The 11,691-nt window shown below is 35.3% G+C and overlaps 1 protein-coding gene across 1 annotated transcript in view; it reads left to right on the forward strand.

Annotated features, from left to right (window-relative positions):
• The window catches only part of LOC119776694 (complement C1q-like protein 4), a 35,918-nt gene extending 29,406 nt beyond the window's left edge, over positions 1–6,512 (forward strand). The window contains exon 3 of the mRNA XM_038275271.1: positions 2,341–6,512. Within this exon, the coding sequence (XP_038131199.1) occupies positions 2,341–2,520 (180 nt within the window). The 3' untranslated portion in view covers positions 2,521–6,512. The remainder of the gene's footprint in view (positions 1–2,340) is intronic.
• The last annotated feature ends 5,179 nt before the right edge of the window (positions 6,513–11,691 follow it).

Consider the following 11,691-nt stretch of genomic DNA (forward strand, 5'->3'; position numbering starts at 1 on the left):
CTGATAAAATAATTGCTGTCTGTGGTTCTACAGTAGGCTATGGTGTAATTGAGCAATATATGAAAAAAAAAAAAAAAAAAAAGAACTATGAACTAGTTCGTTTTTTGGAATTGTGAACTATGAACTGAACTAGTTCATTTTAAAATGTGTGAACTGAACTTTGAACTAGTTCACGTAGAAAGAGAACTTTCCCAACACTGACCGTGAATGCCTGGCAGACAAGCTGTATGAATGAATGAATAAAAAGAATGAATTAATGAATGAATAGGTGATGGCAATATTTTATTAAAATTAGATGATATACACAATCATTTACACAAAACTCTAGCTGCAAAACAACAGATGACAGAGTAAATGTGATGCACTCACACAGCAAGCACTTCAGATACAGAAATACATAAACAAAGTACAATAATTTATTGAAAAAAGTAAACTTTAAATATTTTACATAAGTAACTTTAGGCATTAATATTTAACTAGGATTTAAGGAGAAAAACATAAGAATATACCTTGACACTTCCCTGGGGAGGTGTCCTCACATGTCCTAGGGTAAGAGGTCCAAATGATGGACCAGGACTCACTGGAGGGGCTATGTCACTTTACTATCCTGGGACTGCCCGGGCATCACCAGCTGAGCTGAAGGAGGTATCTTAAGAGAGGGAAGTCTGGGAGTCTCTGCTGAGACAGCTGCCCCAACGACCTGGTCCTGTAAGAGCAGAACTACGAGTAGGAGTACCTGTACTTCTACCAGATCTGGACTCGGTTTAGGCAAGATTTCAGAAAAGAACTAGATGGATTGTCACAGATTTTACCCACAATTTGCCCATCAGGAAAACAAAACAGCAACATAAAATTCAGAACTATTACATTTAGAAACAGTTTATTTTACACTGATGTAAAGGCAATCATCTCCCTGCAGTCAGAAACTAACATCTCATATCACCTTCACACATGCACACATATAAGACTTTGTTTTCATGCTTTATGGGGACATTTCTTTGACTTGCACTTCTTTTATATGGCTTAATCCTATCCATTTAAAACAAATACCTATTCACACATTAGTCCTCCAACTGAAAGAATAGAACACTAACCATATGGAGACATTCGACTTGTCCCAATATGGTAAATTATAAAACATAAAAAAAGACACACACCACAGGCACACAAAACAAAATTACATTCAGGGTGTTTCATATTCAATACCCTGTGTTTTACTACTGACAGGTATTTATATTTTTTAAGTTCTCCTCTTAGGATGCTTATTTGTTGTTTTTCTTTAAGGGTGTATCCATGTCTACCTAACTTGGTCCACTTTAAATGGACCAGTGTTTGTTTCTAATAAGACTGGTTCTTACAGCCAGACCATGTACCAATTTCTGAGTCCAAAGGGACTCTGGTACAGTGTTATTCAGGTATGAACACAAAGCTTAGTCCACCTCAGTCTACCTCAAATGCAGAATGCATATGTCTCTTTGCAGCAAGCCACCATATTAGTAAACATAGTATAAAACTCCTGTGTTATGCTGTCTATTGCATAGCAAAAGAGGAATCATCCTCTGTTTAAAGGACACATTCTTAGTGACGTCACCAATTAAAAAAGTCTCAAAACCTATATTAAAAGAGCTGCTATAGACAATCTAACTGATGTTGCATCTGTAATAATAGGATAAAAGGAGGTGCTGCATGCACAACTACCGTAGTAGGTTTCCCCTATTTCTGGTTCTTTGCTCTGTCCTGCTGTGGTCACTTCTCCCAAAGGGAGCAACCACTGTGCTGTGAGTCAAGTCCACTTGCAAAAATTACAATTTTAAAACCAGAGGAAACGAAACAGTTGGTTTGAACCAAACAAGCAGACTGAAGGACTTTTCTGGTGGGAATACACCATACAGGCTTTAATTTGCATCTTGGCATGATACAGTAGTTGTAGTCTGAGTCTGTGCTAATCAATGGCATGGTTACATAACAGCAATAAAGACTCTTGAATGATTATTGATTTCTTGATTGAATTGAACAATAAAGATGTATGTGTTCAACATGGAAAAATGCAGGTTAAGGAGTAACTAAAATTCATTCAGTGGTGTTGATTGACTGATGAATGTGTGGATTTATTTTAGTCAGTTCAGTTTAATATTTCATAATGTTATCTAACTCACAAAGTTATTTTAACAGTAGCTCTGCAGTTTCATCCCAAGATTCTTGCGCAAAATGCCCCTATAATTCTGGAAAAAACAGCAAATATATGTGCAACCTCATGAATTGTACAAAAGGTATCCAAGCGGTTCTCCTTTTTTTTTTTACTTTGTGCATTAATCTATTTTATTGTTGTCTCTATACCAGGTAAGAGCAAGTGCAATCGCTCAAGATGCAGATCAGAACTATGACTACGCCTCCAACAGCGTCATCCTGCACCTGGACGTCGGTGACGAAGTGTGTGTTCAGCTAGACGGTGGCAAAGTTCATGGAGGAAACACCAACAAATACAGCACCTTCTCTGGCTTCCTAATCTATCCTGATTGACCTTGTAATCCCCCCCCCAAACTCATCTCCCCTTTCTCTATGATCGAGCAAAATATTTCCTCCTGCCTCATCTAACATGTCCTGATGTCCATTTTTCATCTCTTCGTATAATACATGTAGTGACCTAACAGAGTAAAAGTCTGCATTAAAAGTATATAATGTACATATTACCAGTTAAGATTAACTCATGATCAAAACACTTTTGCGATCTTTAATCAATGCCATGTGCAAAGTCATTGCTAAAATACATAACTCATACCTTCTTTCACTCATTTTGCTATTTACACCTTATTAAACTTCAGATTTTGCTCAAAGAAAAAATGACCGAAACTATATCTGAATGTAGACTGTCAATCTGGGCGGAGGTTATTCGCTGCATCCTCTTGCCCTCACTGTGAGATAGATTTCCATTACTGCTCTGGACATCAAACAAGAAAAAGGCATGAATATATTGATTGCAGATGATAACTCAGCACACCTCAAGATTATATCGCTGTGTTGTATGTCTGTGTTAATACCTGTGTGGAAGCATATGAGTGTGTTCTGCCCTTTAGTTTTGTGGAAGTGTAAAAGCATCTCGTTGTTGTTATTTGCAAAGAAAAGGGATGGAGTAAAGCTATTGGTAACAGTCCCTTAGCACACACAGTTTATCAATACTGATGGTTTAACTTCCAGATTGATTTCTGAGCTTTTGAGCATCATCATGTTGTGGTAACAAGGTGAGATTTCATCAGGAGTCCATGCTCAGTTACACATTACCTTTACATCAAGAGTTTGCTGTATTGATCAAAGTACAGAGGCTTAGGAAATGTGCGTGTTTATTTTTTTCTCAATAAGATAAAAAAGGTTGATAATTGTAGTGGTTTTAATAGAAAATATGCTATTTCTGAAACACATTTAACTTCCTCTAAACTTAAATATATATTAGATTTAATTCAACAGTAGAAACTGGGGTTTAAAACTAAAGGAATGTCTCATGATTTGAAGCATTTGTTTAGTTTAGAAATATGGATATCAAAGCTTACCTGATTAAATATAATTTTTGTTTTGTTTAAAAAAAACTTTTAATTTTATGAGAAAAAACACTTTCAAAACCAATAGCTTGACAATGAGAAGTACTTTCCTCTTGTATTAATGTACTGTAATAGGTGGTTGTGCTATCCTTGAAGGCAGCAACTGCTAAAAGGTTCCAAACCAAGAAACTCTGCACATTTTACAGTAAACAATCGGGTGCCAATACTGCAAATAAGCATTGGTATTAAACATCACTGTGGAAGAATTTGATGGCTGTTATCTGTGCTGTATTCTTTTAACTTGGTTTTTAAGCCTGAGCAACCTTTCTTAGGTATTTTCAACCAAGTTTAGTTCCAGTCCAATTCAAGTCTTTCACTGCAGGAACTGCATGTTTGCTTCGGATCTTTGAAATGGAATATAACTGAAGCGTGCTTAAGAACACTAGATAAACAGATATTATAACCTTGGACTATTTGGTAGAGAGAAAGAGAAAAAAACATGGTTATATTGATCACTGAAAGTTGTCTGTAGCTAAGATATTTCAGTGCATCACATTACTGCTATCATGCTTGGCTTTTGGTGGATGTTGTTTTGCTGAAATATCATTTGAGTTTCCTTCCTTATATAACTGGACACACAGCAACATTCCACTGCTGTCTAGTCTTTTCCCAACGTATTTATCCACAAGTCTTGGGGATCATTAAGATCTGTTTGGAAAATGTGAAAGAGACCTTTTCCTCAGTTTTGCTCACCAATATGATTTTTTCTTTTTTAACTCTCATGTGGAAGCTATTTATGAACAGCTTCTTTCTTGTTACTGAATCAGGCCTGTTGCGCTTTAGATGACATGGATTCTTTCTACATCCTTGATAAACAACCGATTTTCTCCAGGAGCAACTTTGGTGGTTGGTTTACCAATGTTAAATGTTCTCTAATTTATCTTTGTCCAATAATGAAAAACGGGAAACAAAGGAGCTGGCTGAAGTTCAGAAAGTAGTGGGCATACAGTGGGTAAAATAAGTAGTGAACGTGCCACCATTTTTCTCAGCAAATATGTTTTTAGAGGTGCTATTGATGCAACATTTTCACCAGATGCCATTAACAATCCATGCAGTCCACACATAAAAAGAAATCAAATCATAGATGTCCAGAAATTAAGTTATGTGTAATAATGTCAAAAGGCACAGGGAAAACGTATTGAACACCTGAAGAAAGGGAGGTGCAAAACGGCATGGAAATCCAAGACACCAGCCCGAAATCTTTCATTAATTAGAAAGAAATCCTGCCCCTTGTCAGTGCAAATTAATATCAGCTGGTTCAGTCGCACATGATGGCCTATAAAAAGGTGTCGCTGGTAAAACACAAGAACCATCTCATTATGGGTAAAAGTAAAGAGCTTTCTCAAGACCTTCACAACCTTAATGATGGCCTTGGTTACAGAAGGATTTCTAAACTTCTGAAAATTCCAGTGAGCATTGTTGGGGCCATAATCCAGAAGTGGAAAAAACATAATTTCACCATAAAGCAACTATGATCTGGTGCTACTCACAACATTTCTGACGGAGGAGGGAAAATAATTCTCACAAGAGTTGTCTAAGAGCCAAAGACTACTTGTGAAGAGTTTCAGAAAGACCTGGAATTAGCAGATACAAATGTTTCAAAGAAAACTTTAAGTAATGCACTCAACCGCCATGGCCTGTATACATGCTCACCGCTCAAGACTCCATTGGTAAAGAAAGAGCATGTTGAAGCTTTTTTAAAGTTTGCTGCACAACATTTACACAAACCTGTACTAGGAGTTTATAGTCTGGTCAAATGAGACAAAAATGTAACTCTTTGGATGCCATAATACACATCTTGTTTGGAGGTCAAATGGCACTGCACATCACCCCAAAAACACCATATTAACAGTGATATTTGGAGGTGGGAACATCATGATGTGGGGCTGTTTTTCAGCATATGGTACTTAAAAAACTTCAAATAATTGAAGGAAGGATGAATGGAAAAATGTACAGAGACATTGTTGATAAAAATCTGCTGCCATCTACCAGGATAATGAAGATGAAACATGGGTGAAGATTTCAGCAATACAATGACCCTAAACACACAACCAAGGAAACTTTCAATTGGTTTCAGAGAAAGAAAGTAAAGCTGCTAGAACGGCCCAGCCAATCACCTGACTTGAATCCAATAGAAAATAGAAAGCCTATGGAAAGAACTAAAGATCATTGAAGTTCATTTAAGAGGCCCATAAAATCTTCAAGATTTGAAGACTGTTTATGAAGAAGAATGGGCCAAAATCACACCTGACAATGCGTGCAACTCATTTCATACATTCATAGAGGAGGCATCTTGAAGCCGTCATTTCCAACAAAGGCTTTTGTATTAAATAGATTTCCGTGTGTTCGATTCTCATTTCCCTGTGCCATTTCACTTCATTACACATAACTTAATTTCTTCACATTTATGGTTTGATTTCTTTGTATGGATGGATTGCATGAATTGTTATCTGGTCAAAATGTTATGTCAATTGCGCCTGTAGAAATATATTAACTGAGAACAATGTAGGCTTGTTCGATACCTGTCTTACCTCCTGTATAGCCCAGTCATCAAGAATGGGGGGTTACCGTTTCAAACAGCACTAGATCAGTTTAGGTAGCTTTTTTTCTTCAAAAATAAAGGTGTATTTAAAGCTTGCTTTTTTTCAGGTTATTTTGCCTGCAATTAAAATTTGTTTGTGTCTTTTCATCTGGTCCCATATTCAGAGGTAACCAATAGCAAGTCATTTCAACTTGCTTCTAGATTAGGCAAACATTTTAACTCCAGATGCTTTTCCTGACAAACTTTTCGTAAATATTTAAAGATTACCTTCCATCTAATTCCACAAAAACGAGTGTTCCAATTAGATTGTAATGTTTCTCTTTGCATAACAACTGGTTTATTGGTAAAGGTAGATAGATACAGGGAATTCATGAAAAGCAAACAAGCTTCTGGAGCTTACTAAAGGCTATCCTTCTACAAGACTTAAACATATAGTATGAATGGGGTATTTTGGCCTTTATTCACCACTACTAAGGCCATAAACAAGAAAACGGACTGTATGCTGCATGTTTTTTTTTTCAGCCATAAATTGTGCAAAACAACACAGATACACACAAAGCTGAAAAGAAACATAATCTTCTTGAAAACACTTTTCTTGGAGGTTCTTCAAAGAGTGGTGGTTACACGAATCAAGAGATAAGAGCTGAAAAGACTGAAACCTCTCTTCTTCAGCTCTGCACAACAAGATGGTTAGAGTGAGACGGGGATGAGCATATTCTTTAAAATGTATTTCTTCATTATTCCGTTGTAAATAGTCACATTTTGAAAAGACTTTCTTTCCAAAAATGCAGGTGACTGTTGTCGACTGTTACCACCATTAACCATACATGTAGGTTCTCTGTGCCTTGCATATATATTTCCTTTTATACATGTTTTTTTTTTCCTCTCTTAAAACAAAAAAAAATATGCAGAAGCTGATCCATAGAAATCAACCCAGAACAGAGCGGGAGTTCATATTTTAAGCAGAAGCCGTACGTGTGAAAATTTATCAAAAACATTTACTGTGAAATTCTATATTCAAATAGATGGGGGGAAAAAAAAACCTTGTAAGCTGAGAAAATGATGGTAATGATTTAGGTGAAAAAAAACACATAGTATATTGATTCATATATTTCTGCATCCCCCAAAAAGTGGATTTAACTCCTACAAATCTGTGATTAAATAAGTTGTGTCTATTACTTCTAAATATAGTGAAAAGAAGAGTTTATCTTTATGCCTGATATTAATCTTATACTATAAATGTATCGTACATTTTTTTGTCTCAAATTAAAAGGTTGCAGCATGACTCAACTCTTATGATATATAGGGTGAAATAATCTGTTTATAATTTCTGTGCTGTGATCGAAAAACTCGATTGATCTCATGTTGAATATTTTACAGAGATATTTCTCCTCCTGGTGGCTTTCGCATCACCTCAATGACATGCTGCATTTCTCTGAGTGTGTTCTTTCAGGAACTGTTACCTTTGATTGGGAGACATTTGGACTATTGTCAGTGTGTGCATTTTCAAGCTGAGTTGTGTGTTTTACTTTGTTGTGAGCTGCAGTGTTATTCCCCCTGAAAGATAAAGAACACAATATAAAATAAAATAAAAAAGAAAATTCTGATCTTTTTCATTCTAAGTAAAGACAACAAATGTTTTCCCTTGTTTTATTACATACTTGTCATGTTATTTCTGGGGAGAATAAAGGATCATGTAATAAAATCTCTTTTGAAGGGGTACATTTTTAAAGTACACTGAGATATATTTTATTGATTTTTTTGTAAAACATACAACCACACTAACCTGATTTATCTTGCAGCAGAGTTTAGAGATGAATTCAAAACTTTCACAATGAAGAGCAGGTAAGTCAAAATTTACATTTACAGTAACGTTCAGTCCACATCTACCAATACCATGTGAAGGTAAAGGTGAATATCTATGTTTTACTATTTTTTGCTGTTTTTTGGATTGATTGAAAGGTAAATGCATTATTTATATCTGTTTATTATAATGTCTTTATTGTTTTCACGTAAACCTGTGTGGAGAAAATCCAAGCAAGGACCAATCCTTCTCTGTCACACCAAGTCAACTTCATGCTTCCACAGATTTATGGAGTTGGAAGTTCTGATCGTTACCAAAAAAAAGAAAAAAAGAAATCCATTAAGGAAAGCAGAAACATATGTAATCTGTTAGTAGATGAGCATAAAATGTATGATTCTTAACAAGGAGATTAAATATTTTTAGTCTACAATAATATTTAATCCCCATTTCATAATGTGATAACATTAGCCCTGCTTTGAATATGATTTCTACAGAAATACCCCCAGCTACCCCTATGTTAAACACCATGGAGCTATGAGGACTGAGAATACGCATTTAATTTATTGAATTTGCTGCCGACCAGGCAGCCAAAGTGCTAAACAATAAAATTCCCACACTATAAACGAATAAATAAAGCTGATTAAGGAGAAAACACAGAGCTGAAATTATGATATAATATTCTACCTGAGTGGAAAAAAGTACATTAATAACATACTTGTGGTTTATTGCCTTCAGATTATATTACTGTAATGTCAATTTTGTCACTTAATTTCACCACCCACTGTAAATCTAGAGTAATATGATATGCAGTGATATATAAATATATCACATATATATATATATATATATATATACATATATGTTATGAATACATCAGTTTTACAGTAAACGAGAGTACTGTTTAGAATCCACTTAAATGTGTAGAATATATTTCTCTCAATGTATGTAACGTATCTTGAAGGACGCCATAGTGGCTGTTAGATAGAAATTCCTGATGAAAAGCAAATTTATAGCAGCTCTGGTAGAAGGTTTGTCAAGGTCTTAAGGTGTTATTTAAATTGAGTTTGTGGATAGCCTTGGGTCCTCTTGCAACATCTATACAGATATCTTAGGAAGGCCAGAAGCAGGGTTTTTGAGCACATTGCCTGCGGCTATTATTATACTTAGGAAATATTGTGTATTTTAGCTGAAGTGAAACAAAGAAAATTAGCTTCTCTGACCCAACTTCTTTGATTTGGGGGGCACATTCTTGTTAAGCATTAAGTTTCAGCAGAGAGCTCAACACATTCCTGCGACAAATATAAAAATGTTGGAGAAATGTCAGAATTACAAGCAGAACAACCCGTGAGAAGGTGGCTCTCCCCCATTAAAATGCTTGTTTCCTCTCTTTCTGCTACCTCCACTGTCGACACGGTCACCCTGTGAAAATGAAACACTGGAACATAAAAAAAGAAGATCTTGCCACCTTAGAATAAAAACAAGGAGATGGATTTTTAATTAAAGGTGAGAGGTAATACTCTTCTTGGGTGGGGGGTGGTTCTTGCAGAATGGGGTGTAGATGACTGGTTTGAGAAATGCCGGACTGCAGCACCCCTCCCTACTTCCTAGTACTCTAGCCACCTTACCCCTTTCCTCTAACTCCCAGCGCACCCTCCCCTGCACATTCCAGCGTTCGGTTAATTGGACAGGGAGAGTGGGCTGAGGAGGGAAGCGTTCAGGCCCATTAGCAATCCTCCTGTGGAAGGCTGAACCAAGAGGATCACAGACTCACAAATAGGGGGATTAAAATAATCAATAGGTTTCTCTCTCTCTTCTTCGGCACAAATGATGGGTGGATGGCACACACAAACACTTATACAGATATGCACACGCACACACGTTCAAGAGCAAATACAAACACACCAAGAGTCTGAGGAATACTAGTTCAAGGAGGAATTCTCTCCTCTCAGTGTCGTCTGTGGGGTTTTTTTACACACACACACCCACACACTTTCACACAGCTATAGTCTGTTAATGAGGGTTAATTTTAACCTCCGCCAAAATGAGGACCACTGTAAAGGTCATACAAATGAAAATAGCCTAATTTTAGACATGTATTTTTTTTATGCGCTTTTATTGTTTTTGTATCTTTTGTTTTTAGTTTGTTTTAAAATAATAATAAAAATAATAGTTTTAGTTTGTTTGTAATAATATTAATGTTAGTAGTAGTGTTGATATTAAAGAATTTTGAGCAAATAATTAGAAAATATGAAGGATTTGTTTTTCCTTTTTGCTGGTACACAAATAATTATTTTACATTACTTTTTTTATATTTGTCTCTCAATTGCTCACTCCCAGATTCTTCAAAGGGCAAACATAGCAAGTATTTCCTTAAATACAGAATCATAAACTTTTTTTTATAGAAAACTTTTTTATGAATGATTCATTTTATTTTGTCTCTTTTTACCAATCTGTAATGGGAGCAATTGGTCTGCAATATAAAAGAAACATTTTAAATAACTGGTGAATCTAACTTATTCTATTTTGTTTCGTCCATCATAGGCATAACCAGTCGACATAATTAAAAATACAAGCATTAAGCCTAAGGAATAGCACAGGGCTGTCACAGAGCTAGGTTAAAATTTCTGTGAAAACATTAAATATAACAACAAAAGCTTTTCTATCAGCCTTCAGTTTGTACAAATTAAGACCATGTTTTTCTTATTTGCTTGTTCAAGTACTTTCTGTGTTTTCTTTTATTTGTTTGTTTCTTGCTCGAATAGACAAAGCGGGTTTAATTGTTGCTGTTATAAGTAAGAAGTGGTGTCTTTCTTTAGCTGCTGACATGTTGTGTAACAGATTAAAACTTTACGTTTAATACGTTTTAATATTACAAACTCAACCAGAGCAGATCTTTTTTTTCCTTTGATTGAGAACCTTAATCATTCCTGACAAATCCAATCATGCAATTTCAGATAAAATAACAGTAAGGAAGGGATTTATTGTTTTTCTTTATGAGCCTTAATAAGAATCTCCATTATCTCTGCTTTATTTAGGCTAATTTTGTTGCAAATAGGATGCTGAACATTGATAATCAACCAAGCATGCTCAATCAAAGTATCACGAAAGACATTGCATTTCATTTCTCTTTTCTTAAGAATTGTAATTCCTTTCTAGAAACGTCACATATTAATATTGTAGTGTTAAAATAAATACCATAATCTGCAACTATAGGTTGCAATCAACAAAGTCATCCCTGTGGTGTTTGTATGTATGGATAGTTAGATTTGCTGTTCAGAGACCAGTAATGAAAAAAAATGCAAGTGATTTTCTTTTTCCTCTTTTAGTAACATAAAGCAATGACAAATAGACATAGGACGTTTTTATTTAAAAAACGCTCAACCTGAGGCCATCAGAAGCTGTGACTGTAAAAGCATTTCTTCTGTAAATCTAAATGATGTCTTAACCTGATGGTGAAGGCAAAGCACTCACCTTTAATATTGTTGGGGAATAATGTCGATGGACAAAGATCTTTCTACCTTGATGGGTTGTTTTAGGTGTAATTTTAGAAATTGATTAATTTTCTTATTTTGCTTATTAGTCCTTATTTAAACATGAGAAGAATATCTAAAAAAATGAAAAAGACAGACCACTAAAAAGAAAAAATGGCCAGTATATTTTTATTTATTATTTCTAATGATTATTTGTATTTTACTGCTCCCCAAGCAGATGGGTTGAATGCAGAGAGTTAATTTTTTACATTGTGAGATCTA

This window comes from Cyprinodon tularosa, unplaced genomic scaffold, assembly GCF_016077235.1.
Source record: "Cyprinodon tularosa strain WSP-4 unplaced genomic scaffold, ASM1607723v1 ctg95, whole genome shotgun sequence".
Taxonomy (NCBI): domain Eukaryota; kingdom Metazoa; phylum Chordata; class Actinopteri; order Cyprinodontiformes; family Cyprinodontidae; genus Cyprinodon; species Cyprinodon tularosa.